At 39.2% G+C, this 22,851-nt stretch overlaps 1 protein-coding gene across 2 annotated transcripts in view; it reads right to left on the bottom strand.

Annotated features, from left to right (window-relative positions):
- Positions 1–21,672, bottom strand: part of REC114 (REC114 meiotic recombination protein) — a 91,858-nt gene extending 70,186 nt beyond the window's left edge. The window contains exon 1 of one of the 2 annotated variants that reach the window (XM_024761710.1): positions 21,510–21,672. In XM_024761710.1, the coding sequence (XP_024617478.1) occupies positions 21,510–21,668 (159 nt within the window). In that variant the 5' untranslated portion in view covers positions 21,669–21,672. The remainder of the gene's footprint in view (positions 1–21,509) is intronic. The other variant, XM_024761711.1, reaches the window with a different exon arrangement.
- Positions 21,673–22,851: the final 1,179 nt, after the last annotated feature.

Below are 22,851 nucleotides of genomic sequence, written 5' to 3' on the forward strand. Positions count from 1 at the left end.
GGCTTGTGATAAGATCGACTAATGCAAGTAATCATAATGACTTTCCAGCTGGCCTTGAAGTTTTAGCATGTGACTGCTTCACTCTTGGGACTATGACTTTCAGTGGGAGATGGAAGTTTTTCAGAGAACTGAACTGTGGAAAAATGACCTTTCCTTAACTTGAAGCTACTTTTAAAATCTGAGGGTCTGGACCAAAAGAAGAGGAATAGCAGATTGGAGTCAAGATGACAAAGGTGGTGAGAATAAATGACTAGCTCCAAAGATGGCTGCACTGAAGAGAAAGCATTTTAAGATGAAGGACAAACCTTGTCAGAAGATCCCAGAAAAGTTCTAATTTTCCTTAGCAGTTAAAGTTATTCATGCAGAAGTGTATACAACAGAACACTGCTCCTTTTGACTTTATTTGTACTTTTTGGCCTGGGATATAGGTTTTAAATGGACATCGTCAGTACCAGCTTCATTAAAATAAACAAAATATTTGTAAAAACCATAAAAAATACATGAAGCAATAACTGATAGCACTGTAAGGAAAAACAGACAAATCCACAATTATAGTCAGATTTCAACACCCCTCCCTCAATAATTGATAAACACAGAAAATCAGCAAGCATATAGTAGACGTGAGCAACACTATCAACCAACATGACACAACAGTCCACTCAATATCAGCAAAATATACATTCTTCTCAAGTGTACACAGAGCACTTACTGAGAGAGACCAAATTCTGGGCCACAAGACAAGTGTTAGTAAATTTTAAAGTATGTTCTCTGAGCACAAATTAAATTAGAAATCAATAACAGAAATATCTCTGAAAAAGTCTGCAAACATTTTGAAACTAAATCATGTACTTCTCAACCACCCATGGGTAAATAAGAAATTAAGAGACAAATCAGGAAGTACTTTGAACTGAATGTAATTCACCATGTCAACAAACTAAAAGAGAAAAATCACAGGATCACCTCACTAGATGAAAGAATATATAGAAGACATTTGACAAAATTCAACATCCATTCATGAGTGAAAAAAAAAAATCAGCAAACCAGGAATTGAAGGATCTTCAAGCTGATGAAGGGCATCTATGAAAAAACTACAGTTAACATCATATTTAATAGTGAAAGACTGAAAGCTTTCTAAGATAAGGAATAAGACAAGAATATCACCACTTCTATTCCACACTGTACTGGAGGTTCTAAACACTATAATTAGGCAAGAAAAAGAAGTAAAAAGCCTTTCCTTTCCAGACTGGAAAGGTAGAAGAAAAACTGTCTTAATTCACAGACAACACAATCATTTATATAGAAAATCCAATTTATTTCCCTAGAACTAATAAATGAATTTTAGAAAGATTGCAGGATACAAGATCAATAAATGAAAACTAAATTTATACAAACTAGTAAAGAACAACTGGAATTTGGAATTTTAGAAACATCAAAATTTATAATAGCATGAAAAATATGAAATATTTAGAGATAAATATGACAAAAGAAGTGAAAGATCTGCACACTGAAAACTGACAGAAATTTAATACATAGTAAATATATGGAGTTATACTTTGTTCATGGATAGAAGATTTAATATTGTTAAGATGCTGAGGTAGGCAGAATAATAATCCCCACCCAAAGGTTCCTGTCCTTATCCCTGGAACATATGAATATCTTATCTTACATGGCAAAGGGGACTTTGCAGATGTGATTAAGTTAAGGATCTTGAGACTAGGAGAGCTGGATTATCTAGATGGTTCCAATGGAATCCGAAGGGTCCCTACAGGGGAAAGAAGGAGGCAGAAGAGTCAGAGTCAGAGAAGGAAATGTGACTGCTGGCTTTGAAGATGGAAGGGTGGTACAAGGCAAGGAATTCAGGCAGCCTCTAGAAGCTGGAACAGGCAAGAAACGGATTCTCCCCTAAAGCCTCCAGAAGGAATGCAGCCCTGCTGACACCTTCATTTTAGCCTCAGAAGACCTATTTTAGACTTCTGACCTCCAGAACTGTGTGCAAAGCGTAAACAAACTAAGTTTGGGTTTTCGTAAACCACTAAGTTTGTGGCAATTTGTTACAGCAGTAATAATCAAAAATTCTAAATTCTTTTGTAGAAATTAACAAGCTGATTCTAAAATTCATGTGGAAATTCATGAAAAGAGACCCTATACTGAGCATTTAAGTCATTTAACATTAACAAAGTACTCACTATGTACTGATCTCTCTTCTAAATGTTAGGGAAAGAAAAAAAAACATAGAAGGGAATGTCCCTAACCATGAGCTTCATTGATTCATTTGCTCATTCAACAAATATTTACTGAGCACCTAACAGATGCCAAGCATTTTCTTAGATGGGACACATCACTGAACAAAACATTAGCTGCTCTCATGGAGCTAATGTGGGATGGGATGCAGGGCAAGGGTACAGAAAACAGTAAACAATAAATATAATTAGTGGCACACTAAGGGTGAAATGGTGGGAGCAGTCAACCCTGGTACAGGCAATGCTTTGTTGAGAATTTATAAACAATAGTCAAACTGACTAAAAAGCAGCTGCTTTTTATTACTACCAGGAGCTGGCAACTCTAATCAATGTCACTGATGAAATACCCCTCCCTGAAAAAAATCTTTTGTTGATCTAAGTTCTAAACAATTGCTACAGTTACTGCTGAGTTTAAATAATACACATGTAAGTTTCAAATTATCAGATTTTTATTTATTCTTTAATAAACGTTGTTTTCTACATAGACATTCATTTGGAAAACTCCCAGTTATAAAGCTGGCCCACATACACGCAGACTTAACCACATACATCTGTTTCAAGAGAAGCTCATAAGGCTTTGACATACTTCAAGCTTGCCTAATGCAAAGTTGTTGTCTCAAACCCTTTCTTGGGATGCACTTCACTTCAACCCTGTGGTATGACACTCTTCTGCATTTAAACCATAGATTCAAAATAAACAATGATAGCACAGGGACTGTAAATACCAAGAAACAGAACGCGAATTACAATGCTGTCATTTTATGGGACCTTCTTTTCGGCATTTATATTTGTGCTTAAAATTTTAAAACAACGAAAGTGCAAGCAACGGGATGGAACATTTTTGTTTGGCAAATGCAAATTTTAGTTCACACTCAAAATATGTTACTAAATTTGAATAATACCTTTAATATTAAAATATTATTCTTTTAAACTGTTAAATGTTTCCAAACTAAATAGCAAAAAAGAGAATAAAACATATCAGCAATTTTATCATTAGTTGCCTAGATTGTGTATTTGGAGATTTTCAGTACTATTTTTTTAAATCACTTATTAGTTAAAGAGAAATCAATTACATAAAATATCAGCCTCTAACCAAAGAAGCAAAGTTCAGACATTTACCTAGACATAAAAGACTGGCTAAACATTTGTACTTTTTTTCCTGCCTTATACTATAGCGTGCATTTCCTTTTTCTTATTTATCTTACTGCCATACTTATAATAATGAATCTCAATAAATTTCACTGTCTGCATAATAAATAATTTCATTTATGAAATTTTTATGAAAATAATTTCATCATTTAGGGGAGGAAAGTGTTAAAAATTATCCATTTTGGGTTTCATATGTTCTAGGCACATTACTGAACATAATAAGTAAATTATCTAGTATATAAGAAAGCGCTAGGAGCTAGGGAAAAAACAAAGCAGGGTAAGGGGAATGGGAGTGTAAAGACAGGGCATGAATGTTAAAATATAATAGGGTGGTCAGCATGGGCGTCACTGAGGTGAGGCTTGAGCAAAGACTTGATGGCATGGGAAGGTTACTAGGTATCGCATGGGAAGGATACCAGGTATCTGGGAATTCCACAGTTACTATTTTTCATATATTTGTTGCAATATTTCATCTAAAAGATCTTTATGGTATGCTCAGTTTGAAAATGTCTAATTTAAGACTTCCAAGAGGTTCAAGAAAAAATGTAATTTGATTGCATCCCTGCAGTCTTCCCTTCCTAAATCCAATCCAAATACCAATTACCTTTCCTTGAGCAGTTATTAAAATCAGCATCCAAGTGGGCCAGAAGGGTGGGTTGAGTCTCAGGATCCAGATGAAAAGAGCTGAGTTTTCCCCCTGGATGAGAATGGAGGCCCTAGCCTAAGCAAGTAGCCCTAGGGCAAAGGCAGGAATGCCCCAGTTCTTGGGAGAGAGCCTAACCCTTAGAAATTGGCCATCCTCCCGACCCCAAGAAGACCAGCCTGTGTATTCTGAAATTCCTACTGGTCTCCCAGCCTCTAAGGAGTCATACTGGAGCTGGGAAACTTACTTAGCTGAGTCCTTTCTACTCTTCTACAGAAGACCTAGAAGGCTGAGACTCATGCACCTCCCAACACTTAACACTTAAGGTATGTTGGACTTGAGCCCCAAAAGTAAGAAGACGCGTAAGTTAGATAAAGGAAAACGACAACATACCAAATAGGCTAAAGCAATAAAGAACAAACAGAAAACCCAGAACAGGTGGCTCCTAGCAGAACAAAACTGCCAGAGGAGATCAACATCAGCTTGAGCCAAAAAATAATAATTGTTATTATTTTAGTTCTTTTTAAATATTTATTTATTTTCCTTATTTTTTTTTGGCTGCGTCGGGTCTTAGTTGCAGCACACGGGATCTCTGTTGAGGCACGTGGGATCTTTCTCGTTATGGTGTGGTCTGTAGGTGTTTCTCTCCAGTTGCAGTGCGCCAGCTTCTCTCCAGTTGTGGCATGCGAGTTTTCTCTCTCTAGTTGTGGCGCACAGGCTCCAGGACATGTGGGCTCTGTAGTTTGTGGCACGCGGGCTCTCTCGTTGAGGCACGCGAGCTAAGTAGTTGTGGCACGTGGGCTTAGTTGCCTCGCGGCATGTGGGATCTTAGCTCCCCAACCAGGGATGGAACCTGCGTCCCCTGTGTTGGAAGGCAGATTCTTTACCACTGGACCACCAAGGAAGTCCCAATAATAATTATTATTAAGAACACTTAAGGAGACTTGGAGCTAAAAACATAAAAATTCAATAGCTTAACTGAAGAACTGGAGACCAAATTAATGGTCTGAAAGATCACGTAGGAGAAATATTCAGAAACACAGAGCATAACTACAAAGTAGAAATCATGTGTACAAGATAATGTGGAGCAAAGACTCAGCCCCAGGAGAACGAATGTTAACAGGAGCTAAAGTGGAAGGGGAGAAACAGAGCAAAGGCAATGATTAAACAGAGAGCAGAACAACTATTCCACAACTGCAGAGATATGAGACAGAAGATGGAAAGGTTCGAGTTCCAGGCTTTGATGGGGGGAGGGGGGAATCAACAACTAGAGACACCCTGATAAAATTTCTAAATTTAAAGAATAAAGATCTTAAAAGTCTTAAAAAAAAGTCACTCTCCAACACCAGAAGATTCTGGAGAACAAACTCATATTTTTTTTTTTTAGTAAATGAAGGCAAAGAATCAAGCATTTATCTTACCTCTCCTATACAAACTGACCTCCAGGTAAACTCTAGTGGATATGAGGAAATATTTCTTTACTTTTGTAAAGAATATAAAATATTTTATATTCCAGATAATAAGTTAAGAAAAATGATAAAATTAGAATATCAACATTTTTGCAACTCCTAATTAATTAATGGCTCTAGGCATTGTGCTTCAATAGCGGCAACTCCCCGGAGAGATAAGTAGGCATTACACACTTCCAATGGGAAGAAGACTAAACCACCTACTAAGCAGTCTGGCCAAAAAACCCCAAAAACAAAAAACTCAACCTGAACTTGATCAAGGCTCTAGATTCAGTTATCAATTCACAAGAAATACAGAGGACAAAGGATCACGTTAACTGCACCACAGAGATGCAGTCAGCAAAATCATACTGTAAGAAATTCTTCAGAACTCGGTTTCTTCAGCGAATAAACTGCAAGGAAGGAAGAGAGGTGGATCACATAGAAGAAACCTTAAAGAATAAAAGAAATACTAATCAATCATCCACGTATGGTCCTGTTTAAAAGAATTATGAAACTTATGAGACTATTAGAAATTTGAGCACTGACTATTTAATGATATTAAGGAACCATTATATTTTTAGGGTGAAAATGACGTTACGATTGTTTTTTTAAGTTCTTATCTTTTAGAGATACCAACTGAAATAGCTGATGAAATGGTATGATGGCTGTGATTTGCTTCAAAATAACATGACAGGGGCTTCCCTGGTGGCGCAGTGGTTGAGAGTCCGCCTGCCGATGCAGGGGACACAGGTTCATGCCCCGGTCCGGGAAGATCCCACATGCCGCGGAGCGGCTGGGCCTGTGAGCCATGGCCGCTGAGCCTGCGCGTCCAGAGCTTGTGCTCCGCGACGGGAGAGGCCACAACAGTGAGAGGCCCGCGTACCGCAAAAAAAAAAATACATAAATAACATGATGGACATGGACAGGGTAGCAACGAAGCCAGACTGGCCATGAGTTGGTAATTGTTGAAGCTGCTGATATGTATATGTGGGTTTACCGTATGTTCCGTCTACCTTTATTATATAGAAATTCAAGCACAATCAAAAAGTTTTACATAAGGCTTTTCTGTTGACTAAGTAGAAGGGTAAAAAAAGCATTCAGCTTACTACAAAGGATGCTACAATGAAATATCCTAACTCTTCTGAGAAATTCCGAACATCATAATGCCTAATATAATCCAAGAAGCTGAGAAAAAAATTACCTATTTCTGGCTCTTGGGAAATATATTTAATGGGTGATAATTTAGTATTTTACTGGAATGTTCACAGCACAATATAAAAAACTCAAAAAAGTTATTTTTAAAGACAAAGTCTTCAAAGAAAAAGATTATTTTAAGGTGTCAGAACATATACCACGTTCATATCTTCTTTCTAGTTGCTAACCTAAATGTTGCTTAAGATTTAAGTCATCAAAACAGTATTATGGTACTGGCAAAAGAATAGACACATAAACCAATGGAACAGAATAGAGAACCCAGAAATAAACCCATGTATATACAAATCAACTAATATTTGACAAGGGAGCCAAGAATATTCAATGGAGAAGAGACAGTCTCTTCAATAAATGGTACTGGGAAAACTGGATATTCACATGCAAAAGAATGAAACTAGATCCCTATCTTACATCACTCACAAATTTAACTCAAAATGAATTAAAGACTTAAATGTAAGACCTGATACCATAAAACTTCTAGAAGAAAACAAAGGGAAAAAGCTCCCTGACAATGGTCTCAGCAATGATTTTTTTTTTTAGATATAACACCTAAAGCACAAGCAACAAAAGCAAAAATAAACAAGCAGACTACATCAAACCAACAAGCTTCTGCACATCAAAGGAAATGTTCAACAAAATGAAAAGCTATGGAGTGGATAAAAATATTTGCAAACCACCTATCTTATATGGGGTTAATATTCAAAAAATATAAGGAACTCATACAAATCAACAGCAAAAACCAAATAATCCAATTTAAAAATGGGCAAAGGACCTAAAAAGACATATTTCTTCTTCTTTTTTTTTTTTTTTGCGGTACGTGGGCCTCTCACTGCTGTGGCCTCTCCCGCTGCGGAGCACAGGCTCCGGACAAGAAGGCTCATCGGCCATGAATATTTGCAAACCACCTATCTTATATGGGGTTAATATTCAAAAAATATAAGGAACTCATACAAATCAACAGCAAAAACCAAATAATCCAATTTAAAAATGGGCAAAGGACCTAAAAAGACATATTTCTTCTTTTTTTTTTTTTTGCGGTACGTGGGCCTCTCACTGCTGTGGCCTCTCCCGCTGCGGAGCACAGGCTCCGGACACGCAGGCTCATCGGCCATGGCTCACGGGCCCAGCCGCTCCACAGCACGTGGGATCCTCCCGGACCGGGGCACGAACCCTCGCCCCCCGCATCAGCAGGTGGACTCCCAACCACCGCGCCACCAGGGAAGCCCAAAAAGACATATTTCTAAAGAACATGTTCAAATGGCCAAGAGGTACATGAAATGGTGCTCAACATCACTAATCATCAGAGAAATACAAATCTAAACCACAATGAGATATTGTCTCACATTTGTCAGAATGGCTATTATCAAAAAGACAAGAGGTAACAAGTGCTGGTAAGGATGTAAAGAAAAGGGAACCCTTGTGCACTGCTGGTGGAATGTAAACTGGTACAGCCACTACGGAAAACCGTATTGAGTTTCCTAAAAAAGAGTTAAAAGTAGAACTACCATATGGCCCAGCAATTCCACTTCTGGGTATATACATCATAAGGAAATAAAATCACTATTTCAAAGAGATACCTGTACCCCCATGTTCACCGCAGCATTATTTACAATAGCCAAGACAGGGAAATAATCTAAGTGTCCATCAACAGATGAATGGATAAAGAAAATATGGTATGTATACACACACACACACACACACACACACACAATGGAATATTATTGGGCCATTAAAAAAAAAAAAGGAAATCTTGCCATTTGTGACAACATGAATGAACCCTGACGGCATTATACTAAGTGAAATAAGTCAGAGAAAAACAAATACTGGATGATCTCACTCATATGTGGAATTAAAGAAAAATCAAATTCATAGCAACAGGACAGATTGGTGGAAAACAGAGGCGGGGTGGGCAAAATGGGTGGAGGTGGTCAAAAGGTACAAACTTCCAGTTATAATGATAAACAAGCTCTGGAGATGTAATGTACAACATCATGACTATAGCTAACAATATTGTATTGTATATTTGAAAGTTGCTGACAGTAGATTTTAAAAGTTATCACAAGGGGAAAAAATCTGTAACTATGTGAGGTGACGGGTGGTTAACTAAACTTATTGTGGCATTTTGCAATATATACATTTATCAAATCATTATGTTGTACGTTTTAAACTTATACAATGTCAAATATTAATTATACCTCAATAAAACTGGGGAAAGATTTACATCAACCTGAGCTCTGGCTATTGTAGTATTTTGCCATCAACACAGTAGCACACACTGAGATACAGAGCCTGCCTATCACAAGCTTATACAGGCACAGCTTATACACTGGTTAAATGGTCAGAGAGCCTTCTATTTTATATTCATGTATTTGTGCAAGACTGTATGTACTATAGGACTAATCTAAAATTAATTAGGAAAAAGGTTAAAAGAAATATATGAAAATATAGAAAAGTATTTCAAATGTATTTACCTTAAAGTAACTTATACCTACATGAAAGGCTAAAATAGTGTTACTTGTCAGATATGACAAATTCTGTACTTGAATTTTTTCCTGCTTTTAAGACACCTCAGAAAGTGTCAGCGCTCTATATATTGGCCCAAATTGCTGACTTATTCATCATAAAATATGAAAAATGTGCAAAATTGTTAAGTAGGCTATTAGCTGCCTCCTCACTTACTCCTGGTAGCTAAAGAGCTTCATAAATTATTTCGACGAACTTGTAGGACATATTATGCTAATATAAGTGGCCCTGCTACATACCCACTACCAAACTGTAAAATTCAGTATTTTGCTTTTGATGTTTCACAGAAATGCAAAGTGCAGTAACAATAATAAACACAATTGTAAGAGCACAGCTCCCAAAGCGAGAAAAGAGTAACTAGATATACCTGGGGAATCTGTTCTTTCCTTAGAATCTAAAAATACCATCTCATGCATCACAGCATGAGATGTGATTCCTCCTCTTTTACCACATATATCCAAATAAGATTAATAATCGTGAAATTATCGAATCCTTTTAAACCTAGCTATTGGGGTTAACTTGATCACCTTGATTAGTAGCCATAAGCAAAATATATTTACTCAAAATACCTCCCATACAACAAAGGAATAAGTTCTTTATGCCCTGATTACCAATCAAGGCCCCTCTGGTTATTGTTCTTTCTATAAAACACAGTCCTAAGACATTTCTCTAATACGTTTAAAAATCTCCCAAACTAATAAATCCTATGAAAATCACCAAGTATACCAGAAAGTGGTACCTCCCATTGGCACACCTACCCTAGGTCACTGCAACTCTTATACCTGCCACCTGCCTTGCTACCTTCACAGTCACTCTCTTCTATTTATTCACAAACAAGGTTCACTTACACCCATAACAGTTCCAATATCCAAACTGTATTTCTAAATCTGAGTTCAAGAAACACTCTAATTTATTTCTTGGATGCCATGCTGTCATTTTTTAGGTGAAAAGCACCCTAAATTCCAAATGAGCAGGTACTTGAGCTTAATTGGCTAGATCTTCCAATGGTGAGGCCTTAATCATCTCTAAACAGAGCCCTGAATAGTGTCCAGCACACAGTAGGCAGGGAACAATCTTAAACATGAATGAATTTTAATTTTCTCAGGCCTCATTTTAAACTATAAGTTCTTAGACTCCTTCAACAACTAAAGTGAAAACAAAAACTTCACTATTATTTGTCTAGAGAAATTCTACCTTAAATCATGGTATGCAAACAAGGCATAGCCTCTATGAAAACTATGTCTGTTACACGATAAAATGAACCTTTTGTTTACTGAAGGAGAAAAGAGTTGGAAATATGTATTTATAATCTGGTGCTTTGGAAAGAAAATTTTGTCATAGGAAAAAAAATGTTAGAACATCTGTTAGAAGGTTCTTCCTCAAAAGCCTAAGCAATCTACAATATGTCACTGTATGTGACATATAATTCAATTAAACATAACAACAATTATAAAAATTATTTCTATATCAGTCAGGTGTAGGCTAGACTATGCTGTAGAAATTAACAACCCCCCAAAGCAAAGGTTTTATTTCTCACTCACACTACCTATGCATCCTCCTTCTACCTGTCTTCCCACTTACCTCACACTGCCCATCTTTCTCACAATAGGACCTAAGCTGACAGAGCGGCAGACACCTGCAACACTGTAGCAAAGAGAAAGATGACAATGAATCATACACTGGCTCCTAAAGCTCCTGTCCATGGCATAGGTCATTTCTGCTCACATTTCACTGGCCAAAACCAGTCACATGACACACAACTTCAAAGAGGCCAGGGATATGCAATCTTAGTATATCTGGTGAACAACACCAATGACTACTACTTTAAAAAAGACATTATCTGGAATCAGATGGATTTAGGATCAAATCCTTGTTTTGCAACTTAGAAGTATACTTAAAAATAAAAATAGTAATAACTATGTTATGGGGTCATCAGAAAGATTAAATGACATAATGCAAAATCAGATACTTAACCAGAATACCTGACCTTGATTCATTCATTCAATAAATATTTGGGGGATATCTGCTAATCACCATTCTAGGTACTGACATATAGTAATTATGTACTAAATAAGTTTTTTTGTTTGTTGCTATTAGAAATGCCTTTTGAATTCCAACCAGGGCCCCCAGGAATAAGCCTTCATTTCTTAGCAGTCTCAGGATTCAGAAGAGACTTGTTCTCTTGTTCTCCAATAAACATTTTCTTTCTTATATGGTAATAGAACCCCTGATTTTTAGCTGGACACATGATCTCGTGGAATTCAGACTACATATGCCAGCTGTCCACACAGTTAAGATGACCACAGCTCTAAGTTCTGACTACAGGAGGAGGTGTCATGTGGCAACTTACCAGAAACTTCCTTAGGGGACAGCAGGTGTGAATCTTTTGTCTACTTCTTCATCCTTTCCTCCACCAGGCTGTCTAGAATATCAGTTCTATCTTGGACTATGAGACCACGGCCGTGCATGGCAGAGGAACAAAATAGAAGGATCCTCATTTCCTGACACTGTGGAGTGTCATACCAGCCCTGTACTGTTATGTGAATAATAAACTTGCATCTTATTTAATCCACTATTATTTTGCATTTTCTATTACTCAGAGCCAATCTTAATCCTAATCAACAAAGCAACATAACCTGTTAACTCTTTAAAAAAGCAAGCTGCATGAAAGAATAGTAACTCTTGACACCTGTACCTCTTCATAAGAGAAGATACCACTGTCAGTAGCAGCAGTGTACAGCAGAATGGCTTGAGGAAGACAAGACTTAGAATCAGTTCTTCCACTCCTATGTAAACCTTTGGCAAGCTGTTTAACCTAGCCAGGCATAAGTTTCTTGTATATAAAATGGTAATTAGATCTAAATAGAGCTATTAAATGTGAGAATTAGGGGGCTTCCCTGGTGGCGCAGTGGTTGAGAGTTTGCCTAAAAAATGTGAGAATTAGTGTGAAGAGGTTTATGAAAATACTTCATAAATTATTAAATAGTATCAGTATTACTTTGTCAATTGTTCCCTCTCCCTACCTTTCCTTCAGAATTGGGGCATGAAGACAGATTGCAGTACATAAGAATCACCTAGACAGTTACCCTCAGAGATTCTGATTCAGTAGGTCTAGCGCAAGAACCATGAATCTGCAGCTTCAACAAGCACCCCCCAAGGGACTGTGGAAAGTAGTCTGCCTACTACACTTTGAGAAACACCACTCTAGTGATCAGACCCTACATATTTTTGTAATCCTGTGCTCAAGTGCCCCAATATTTTGATTGTGATGAAACACAAGAACAGTTCCATAGCTTCTCCAGTGCCTAACTAAATGCCAAGTACCAAAGAGATAATTTAATAATTTTTGTTGAATTGATGAAATGAAGTGGAAAATGACAAAATGGGACAGGATTAAATGACCCACTATGGACTTCCACTTTTGGCCAACATAATGTAACAGGGACCAAACTTGCCTTCCTGCCTGAAACAGCTAAAAACTGGACAAATTAGAGGAAACAACATTTTCAAGACACTGGATATCAAGTAATAAAGGACATGATTCCTGAGAAATAACAAGAAACAAAGGAGATGAGCCTTACTGTTGCCCTAGTTACTTCTTGGGGAAAGTTTCCAGGCCAAAGTACAAGAAGAAGGAGCACAGAACCTGGTGTGCGGTCCCTGAGTAGAGGGGAGAGAGATGCCAAGTCCAGGTAGGTCAGAGTGGCTAGAGTTTGCAAGCCAGAATACCGGAGAAGAGAGAGCTGTACCAAGAGAGATCCCTCCTCAAATCTTCAGCATACACACATGTGTGAGCAAATGACCAGAGGCTGGGCAAAAAACCACCTGAAAGGACTTAAAGGAACAATCCTGAGCGCTTACACAGGGCAGGGAATAGGGTCTGTTCTTATCAGCCAGAGTGAGAAACCTCATAATTTAAGGACACTAGGTAGAGTACGTATGCTGAAGAATTTTGCCTCAGGAGTGGGAAAAAAATGATCCCTAGATCAAATGCTGCTCTGCTCTCACCTGACAAAGCTCAAGCAAGACCTGAAAGGATTAAACTGTTTCCAAATAACTTATCCCAGCAAAAAGCTCAAGAATATTTATAGGAATCCAAAAATATCCTGCACCCAACAGGGTAAAATTCATATCAGGCATCCAATCAAAAATTACCAGGTATGCAAAGAAGAACTACTACTTCACTATTTTCAAAAATAATTTTCTTGGGCTTTTACTGAATCTTAAATTTTCCTTAAAAAAAACCCTACAATCATTTTTATCATTTTCACCCTGTGTGTTAATCTCAAAAGTCCTCATCTACATAACTGAACTGCTATTCCCCAAATGAAATATTAACACTTCTAAGACAAACAGCATAGGGGTTAAAGGAACAAGCTTTAGAGGCATGAAAAACAGGGTCTGAATTCTCTCTTAACTTATCTGTGTTCCTGGGCAAGCCACCGAACCTCTCTGAGTTTTAGTTCCCTTATCTATAAAAGGGGATAATAATATTTACTTCATAGGGCTGCTATAAGAAATATCCTGAAGTAAACAATAAATAGTAGCTATCACATCATAATTAGCACACTATCATAAGAAAAGTTACCACACACAGACATTTACTGAGCACCTATCATATGCTAAGTCCTATGCAGGCACAAGGAATATAAAGAAAAAAAGGACACTGTTAAGAGGACCCAAAGTATATCTTATGTTGAATCTGCATTTAACAGTTCAAGTACAAACTTCATTTTGTATTTCTTAATTTCTAAGTAGGGCAATTATTTTAAGTTCCTTCTATAAAAATTAAAGGATTTTTTTCCCTTTGAAAGGAAAAAATAAGAAGTTGTCAGGTTCAACCAATTAGGGCATGTGTGAGAAATCCTTGGAATCTGGAAAACGTGGTAAAAGTTTAATTGAAAAGCAATCTGCGCGGGTGCCTTCAAGATGGCGGAGGAGTAAGACGGGGAGATCACCTTCCTCCCCACAAATACATCAAAAATACATCTACGTGTGGAACAACTCCTACAGAACACCTACTGAACACTGGCAGAAGACCTCACACTTCCCAAAAGATGCCGTCAGGCGATCTACATGCAGAGGCGGGGCTAAATCCAAAGCTAAACCCCAGGAGCTCTGTGAACAAGAAGAGAAAGGGAAATTTCTCCCAGCAGCCTCAGGAGCAGCGCATTAATTCTCCACAATCAACTTGATGTACCCTGCATCTCTGAAATACGTCAACAGACAACGAATCATCCCAACATTGAGGTGGTGGACTTTGGGAGCAACTGTAGACTTGGGGTTTGCTTTCTGCATCTAACTTGTTTCTGGTTTTATGTTAGTTTAGTATCTAGAGCTTATTATCATTGGTAGATTTGTTTATTGATTTGGTTTCTCTCTTCCTTTTTTAATTGTTTTTACAGATATATATTTTTTTCTTTTCTCTTTTTGTGAGTGTGTATGTTTCTTTGTGTGATTTTGTCTGTATAGCTTTGCTTTTGCCATTTGTCCTAGGGTTCTGACTGTCCGTTTTTTTGCTTTTGTTTTAGTATAGTTTTTAGCACTTTTATCATTCATGGATTTGTTTTTTGGTTTGGTTGCTCTCTTCTTTCTCTTTCTTTTTATCGCTTTTCTATTTTTAATGATTTTTTTCTACTTTAATAACTTTATTTTATTCTCTCTCTCTCTCTCTCTCTCTCTCTCTTTCTTTTTCTCCCTTTTCTTCTGAGCCATGTGGCATTTTAATAACTTTATTTTATTCTCTCTCTCTCTCTCTGTCTCTTTCTTTTTCTCCCTTTTCTTCTGAGCCATGTGGCTGACATGGTCTTGGTGCTCTGCCCGGGTGTCAGGCCTCAGCCTCTCAGGTGGGAGAACCGAGTTCAGGACATTGGTCCACCAGAGACCTCCCAGCCCCACGTAATATAAAACGGCAAAAGCTCTCTGAGAGATCTCCATCTCAATGCTAAGACCCAGCTCCACTCAATGACCAGCAAGCTACAGTGCTGGACAACCTATGTCAAAAAACTAGCAAGACAGGAACACAAACCTACCCATTAGCAGAGAGGCTGCCTAAAATCATAATAAGTTCACAGACACCCCAAAACACACCACCGGACGTGGTCCTGTCCACCAGAAAGGCAAGATCCAGACTCATCGACCAGAACACAGGCACCAGTCCCCTCCACCAGGAAGCCTACACAACCCACTGAACCAACCTTACACACTGGGAGCAGACAACAAAAACAATGGGAACTACGAACCTTCAGCCTGCAAAAAGGGGACCCCAAACATAGTAAGTTAAGCAAAATGAGAAACACACAGCAGATGAAGGAGCAAGGTAAAAACCCACCAGACCAAACAAATGAAGAGTAAATAGGCAGTCTACCTGAAAAAGAATTCAGAGTAATGATAGTAAAGATGATCCAAAATCTTGGAAATAGAATGGAGAAAATACAAGAAACGTTTAACAAGGACCTAGAAGAACCAAAGAGCAAACAAACTAATGATGAACAACACAATAAATGAAATTAAAAATTCTCTAGAAGGAATCAGTAGCAGAATAACTGAGGCAGAAGAACGGATAAGTGACCTGGAAGATAAAATAGTGGAAATAACTAACTCAACAAAATACTAGCAAACAGGATCCAACAGCACATTAAAAGGATCATACACCATGATCAAGGATCATACTCCATGATCAATTATCCTGGGATAAAACCCAGTGGGGGTTTATCCCAGGAATGCAAGGATTCTTCAACATATGCAAATCAATCAATGTGATAAACCATATTAACAAATTGAAGGAGAAAAGCCATGATCATCTTAATAGATGCAGAAAAGGCTTTCGACAAAATTCAACACCCTTTTATGATAAAAACTCTCCAGAAAGTAGGCATAGAGGGCACTTACCTAAACATAATAAAGGCCATATATGACAAACCAACAGCCAGCATCATTCTCAATGGTGAAAAACTGAAACCATTTCCACTTACATCAGAATGAAGACAAGGTTGTCCACTCTCACCATTATTATTCAACATAGTTCTGGAAGATTTAACCACAGCAATCAGACAAGTAAAAGAAATAAAAGGAATCCAAACTGGAAAAGGAGAAGTAAAGCTGTCACTGTTTGCAGATGACATGATACTATACATAGAGAATCCTAAAGATGCTACCAGAAAGCTACTAGAGCTAATCAATGAATTTGGTAAAGCAGCAGGATACAAAATCAATGCACAGAAATCTCTTGCATTCTTAAATATCATTTTTCCTAATGATGAAAAATCTGAAAGAGAAATGAAGGAAACACTCCCATTTACCACTGCAACAAAAAGAATAAAATACCTAGGAATAAACCTACCTAAGGAGACAGAAGACCTGTATGCAGAAAACTATAAGACACTGGTGAAAGAAACTAAAGATGATACAAACAGATAGAGAGACATACCATGTTCTTGGACTGGAAGAATCAACACTGTGAAAATGACTATACTACCCAAAGCAATCTACAGATTCAATGCAATCCCTATTAAACCACCAATGGCATTTTTCACAGAACTAGAACAAAAAAATTCACAATTTGTTTAGAAACACAAAAGATCCCGAATAGCCAAAGCAATCCTGAGGAAGAAAAACAGAGCTGGAAGAATCAGGCTCCCTGACTTCAGACTATAATACAAAGCTACAGTAATCAAGACAATATGGTACTGGCACAAAAACAGAAATATAGATCAGTGGAACAGGATAGAAAGCCCAGAGATAAACCCATGCACAAAAAACGTTCACCTTATCTTTGATAAAGCAGGCAAGAATGGAGAAAAGACAGCCTCTTCAATAAGTCATGCTGGGAAAACTGGGCAGGTACATGTAAAAGAATGAAATTAGAACACCTGCTAACACCATACACAAAAATAAACTCAAAATGGATTAAAGACCTAAATGTAAGGCCAGACACTATAAAACTCTTAGAGGAAAACATAGGCAGAACACTCTATGGCATAAATCACAGCAAGATCCTTTTTGACCCACCTCAACTAAAAAAAAAGTTCTGAAGAACCTAGGGGCAGGACCGGAATAAAGACGCAGATGTCGAGAATGGACTTGACGACAAGGGGATGGGGAAGGGTAAGCTGGGACAATGTGAGAGAGGGGCATGGACATATATACACTACCAAACGTAAAATAGATAGCTAGTGGGAAGCAGCCGCATAGCACAGGGAGATCAGCTCGGTGCTCTGTGTCCACCTAGAGGGGTGGGATAGGGAGGGTGGGAGGGAGATGCAAGAGGGAGGAGATATGGGGATATATGCATATATAGCTGATTCACTTTGTTATACAGCAGAAACTAACACACTACTGTAAAGCTATTATACTCCAATAAAGACGTTTTTAAAATAAATAAAAGCAACCTGCAATTAACATCACCTTTCAAAATTATTCTCAAATTAGTAAACTAAATTACATTCAGCCATAAAATACATAAAATGGACCAATCTGTTATTATGATAATCCTTTCAGAAAGGCTGGGCTAACAGATGTAAGGAATTAAAATCAAGTTCAAGATGTATTTCATTTGCTCATTCCACTTAAATGACAGACGGTTTAAATATTAACCCTATTAATAAAATGTTTGTATATTCATTGTGAATCTGATTGCCTTACCTCATGACTCCACAAATTCATTTTATTAATTTTACTATAGGGCTGCCCATTTCATTCAAGGTCTTCTACACTCTTGCCTCGCAAAGTTTGGTCCTTGGACCAACAGCAGCAGCATCACCTGGAAGCTGGTTAGAACTACAGAATTTCACTGCCCATACCAGACCTACTAAGTCAGAATTTGCATTTTTCAAAAATATTCCCAAGTGAGGGGCTTCCCTGGTGGCACAGTGCTTAAGAGTCCGCCTGCCGATGCAGGGGACGCTGGTTCGTGCCCCGGTCTGGGAAGATCCCACATGCCGCGGAGCGGCTGGGCCCGTGAGCCACAGCCGCTGAGCCTGCGCGTCCGGAGCCTGTGCTCCGCAACGGGAGAGGTCACAACGGTGAGAGGCCCGCGTACCGAAAAAAAAAAAAAAAAAATCCCCAAGTGATTTCCACGCACATTGACATCTGAGTAGCACAGTTCTAAACTGTTGATTTTTTTTCACACTTTTTTTTCTTACAGTATTACAAAAAGTGTATTTGCTTCCAAATTGTGGTTAACTTATCTACAGATAGTAACTTTTCATAATAATTCAACTCAGACAAATAAATCAATATATACATTCCATAGTCTATATATAAGATGTCTTAGACTTGACCTTACCTCTCAACTAGGACTTCAAGTCTTAGAAGTACTAGACTTGTTGTACTATTCATTTTTTCTCTTAAGTCAACATTTTTGCCTTAGCATGTAGCCACTGTGATGAAAGTCTTCTCTGTAATTAAACAACTATATAGAACAGTACCAGGAAATCAGATTCTCCCCACAATTTCAGGAAAAAATGAAAAAACTCAAAATAGATTTCAAGGTTGAACTTAAAAGTCCCCTAGAGGAAAAAAAAGCCCAGAATGACTCTATTCTCCACAATAATATATTTTTATGCTTTACCTAACACATATTTTTTTACTGCAGGTACCACATATTTTTAAAATGAGAAATTCACATGGGACTTAGTGAAGCTCTTTAGATGGCTCATCTTTTATCACTACTATTGCACAATAGTCACAGAACTCATAAAATAGAACAAATCTTGTTTTCTCTATCGTTTTTCCCTCCCCAAATGACAGACCTGGGCTGAAACTGATCACAGCAGGTAGGATGGTTCGGCACAGATTCAAAGGAAGGTACAAATGTTCAGTTTTCAAAAGCACTGCAAAAGCCAAACCTCATCCCTTGTCACTGTAGCTGTGGCTTTATGCCAAACATCAGAAAACTGTTGAGAAGTGCCGCTCCTTATAAGCAATTATGAAGAGCTTTGCAAAGAAAAGGGGAAAAAAGTAATAACAGTTCCTTAGGATGGTCAATGTCCCTGGCCTCTGGGTTGCAATATAGGAATCTAATAGTTACCCAGTTGCATCTGAGGCCATGCATCCAACAAAGATGCCTGAGGTGAAAGGGTTTAAAGGGTGTTAAGAGAAGGTATCGAGGAACCTGTTGGGCAGTTTCAAAAATTAATTATGTCCTCAAACGTTCCCAGTTTGTTTTACAAGATCCTATTATAGATTAGTCATTCTTCGATTTAACTCTTGATTCACCCCATTTTGCATCTGCAGCCTATACAATTTCTCAGGTTACCATGTTCCACAAGAGTACAACTAAGTATTTAATGCCTTTTTTAATGGTCTTAGCTCTAACAGTCTAGATTTGGTGAACAATTCATTATGCCCCATCTCTACTCACATTCACAGCCAAGTCTCTCAGAAGAGGTGTCCACGCACATTGGCCACACTTCCTCACCTACTAGTCACTCTTCAGCCCACCCCTATCTAGCTTCCACCCCCTTCACTCCACTGAAACTTCTCTTGGTAAAGACCATTAAGGAACTTCATGTTGCTAAATCCAATGGACACCCCTCAGTCATCATTATCCTTCACTCTGCAGCATTATTCAACAAAGTTAATTGTTCTCTCCCTCTTGAAGTAACTTTTTGTAGCTTTGATGGACGTGCTTTCTCCTGGGTGCCTCCCAACTCTCTGTCGCTTGCCAATCTTCTTTAGGAAGTCAGTCCCCTCCTGACCTACCCTGGGGCTTGGTCCTGGAATCTCGTATCATCTCATAACTATAAATGTCACCTTCGTGTTGATGACACATTTACATCTCCAGCCCAGATGTTTCTTCTGAGTCTAGACCAGCATACCCAACTACCCATTCGATATCCCCACTTGGATGCTGCATAAGCACATTGAAACCCAATACATCTGAAACTGAAGTCTTGGATCTTTCCTTCACTGTTCCTCTTCCAGTGTTTCCCAATCCAGTTGATCCTGCCAGAAACCCAAAAGTTGTTTACTCTCACCACTTATACCCAATCAATCTCCAAGTCCTGTCATTTTGGCCTCCAAAATACAGCTTTAACATGCCTGGTCTCCCCATCTCTACTGCCATCCTCCCACCCCTGCCCTCCCGTCTAAGTCATTACCATCTCGTGCCTGCCACACTGCAAAAGCATTCTGTGTGATCTTCCTGACTCTACTCATATTCCTCTCCAATTCTGTCTCCACACTTCAACCAGAGTGAACTTTCAAAGATGAAAATGCTCCAACTTGAAATCCTTCAGTGTCTTCCTATTGGTTTTAGGACACTGTTCACAAGGCATCTGCCTACCTCTCCAGACAACCTCATTCCATGTTATCAGTCTCCTTGTTCTCTAAGTACCAGCCTTACTCTTTCTGTCTGCACATTACACATGCTGAGGTTTTCCAGGTGCAGGGCCTCTGCACACGTTGCATCCTCTACCTGGAATAATTGTTCTCTTTCTTTTACTTTTCTCCTACCCGCTGCTGCCCAAACCACACCAACATATACACACATGCACAATCCAAAACCCCAGGGTCCACATCCAACAGTCAAGCCAGACCAAAAGGAACTGAATGATCAGCAACCCATGGCATTAAAACATATCACCAGGACAGAAAAAAAAAAAAAAAGGATATCAGTAAACCCTTACATAACTTTATATGAGGCACCGTTTCAGGTGATTTATATATATTAACTTAATCAGTGCTCACAACAATCTTACCAAGTAGATACTATTATTATCCCTATTTTAAGATAAGGTAAATAAGGTACAGAGAGAATAAGTAGCTTAACCAAGGTCACAGAAATTCAGTGGCAAAGCTAGGATTCAAATTTAGTCCTTCTTCTGTGTGACGCTTGGCTGCCTGAAGAAAGACAACTTGATTAAAGACTATTCAACCCTCCCTTCCACATAAGGGATGTGAAACTAGTTTACATAATTATACAGTATCTGCATAAATACTATGTCCTCCACTAGACTAAAAACAAACGAGGGTAGGGATCATTTATACCTTGTTCACTGATATACATCCCCGAGCACAATGAATAAAATCTAACACATAACTGACGCTCAGTAAATATCTGTCGAATATATGAATGTTTACCACTCCCTTGCATAATTATTTTGAGAATGCACTGGGTTCCAATCATTATACGTATTTCCTACGTTAGCTGTCGGCTAACCGCCCCTATCAGTCCTCTCCTTCAGTCGCCGTGGCTCTCGGCATGGCACTCAGGTACCAGGCCACAGCCTCCCCTCCCTCCCCGGGGTGGGTGAGAGCCTCCCGGCCCTTCCCGCCCTCAGGCCTCACCTTCCATGTTGGGGAAGAGGCTGTGCCAGCTTCCTGGCCAGGCCCAGGTGGCTCTCCAGTGCCCGAGGGCATGAAGCGGGCATACCGCTGCAGAGGCCACTGTGCCGCACCTCCTCCCGGGAGCCCGAAACCCGCGTGCTCTTTTCCCGCCTCCGCCATGTTCGGCCTCCTGGCTAGCGCAGCCGCAGCTCGCTGGTGCCTGCCAATCGGCTCAACTAACCAATCAGGAAGCGAGGTGACCCAAGGCCCACCCTCCCCAAGAGTGGAAGCCAATGGACAGGCCCCGGAGACTCGAACGGGCAGCGGGGTGAGGAGGAGCGGGGAGGGAGAGTTGGAGGGCAGTAGGGGTTGGGGGCGGTGCTCTTGGGGTTAAAGTCGTAGTTGTGGGCCTTGGGCGTCTTCTCGTCGTGCTGGACAAAGTGAGGATGGTGACTTCCATCCTGAAGTGGGACTGTGACGCTTATAAATGGTAGTTGGTCTTGCCTTTGCTTTGTTCGGGCCCTCCCCTTCCCTCAGGCAGCCCAGGTCATTGTCCGGCTGCTCTGAGACCTTTGGGAAAACTGGCCGACTCCCTGTAACTTCTACGTGCTGGGGCTAGGCCGGCTCTTCGAGGCTGTCTGGACAAGTGTGTTTTCCTTCCTCACAGAAGACTTTCAGATGACAGTGGCGCTGCTCACCTGAACCCCACCGCAGCACAGCCCCAGTTCCACCCACCATTCAGGAAGTAGGGTTATTTCCTCATCATCCTGCAGCCCACTAGACATATTCCCCCCAGACGGGCAAGTTCTCTTTTAAAGAAGGTAGAGAATGGGTGGGATGTTGCTGACAGTGAAAGGTGTACCTCAATCAAAAGCAGGTGCAACTCAGTGACAGGCCTGAGTGATTTATAATCAAAGCACTTCTACACCTGTTATTTCATTTCTCCTCTCAATAACCTTGCGGTAAATTAAAGAAGCAAAACAGATTTTTACCCCCGTTGAATAGATGGAGGCAAAATAATGTCCTGATAGTAGAAGTAACTTGTATAAGGTTACACAGCCAGAGTAGAACTGTGGACTCTGCAATCTCTCCATGTGTCCACCCCACTTGCAAAGAATTTGGGTATCTGTCCAGTTTGTGTCAAATCAGAAGCATTGTGTATGGAAGATGGAAGCTATGTTAACCAAACTAATAGAGTTAAAATGTAAACAATTTTTAAAACCATGCATTTCAAAGGGTACTAAATGTATAGACAATGGTTGGAGAAGTGGTAATTTATTCACTCAACAAAGCACCATTAAATATCTACGGTTTATAACTATGTTAGTCACCACAGGAGTTATGGAAATGGGTAAGGCAGCAT

This window comes from Neophocaena asiaeorientalis, unplaced genomic scaffold (genome assembly GCF_003031525.2).
Source record: "Neophocaena asiaeorientalis asiaeorientalis breed wild unplaced genomic scaffold, Neophocaena_asiaeorientalis_V1.1 scaffold54, whole genome shotgun sequence".
NCBI classification, from domain to species: domain Eukaryota; kingdom Metazoa; phylum Chordata; class Mammalia; order Artiodactyla; family Phocoenidae; genus Neophocaena; species Neophocaena asiaeorientalis.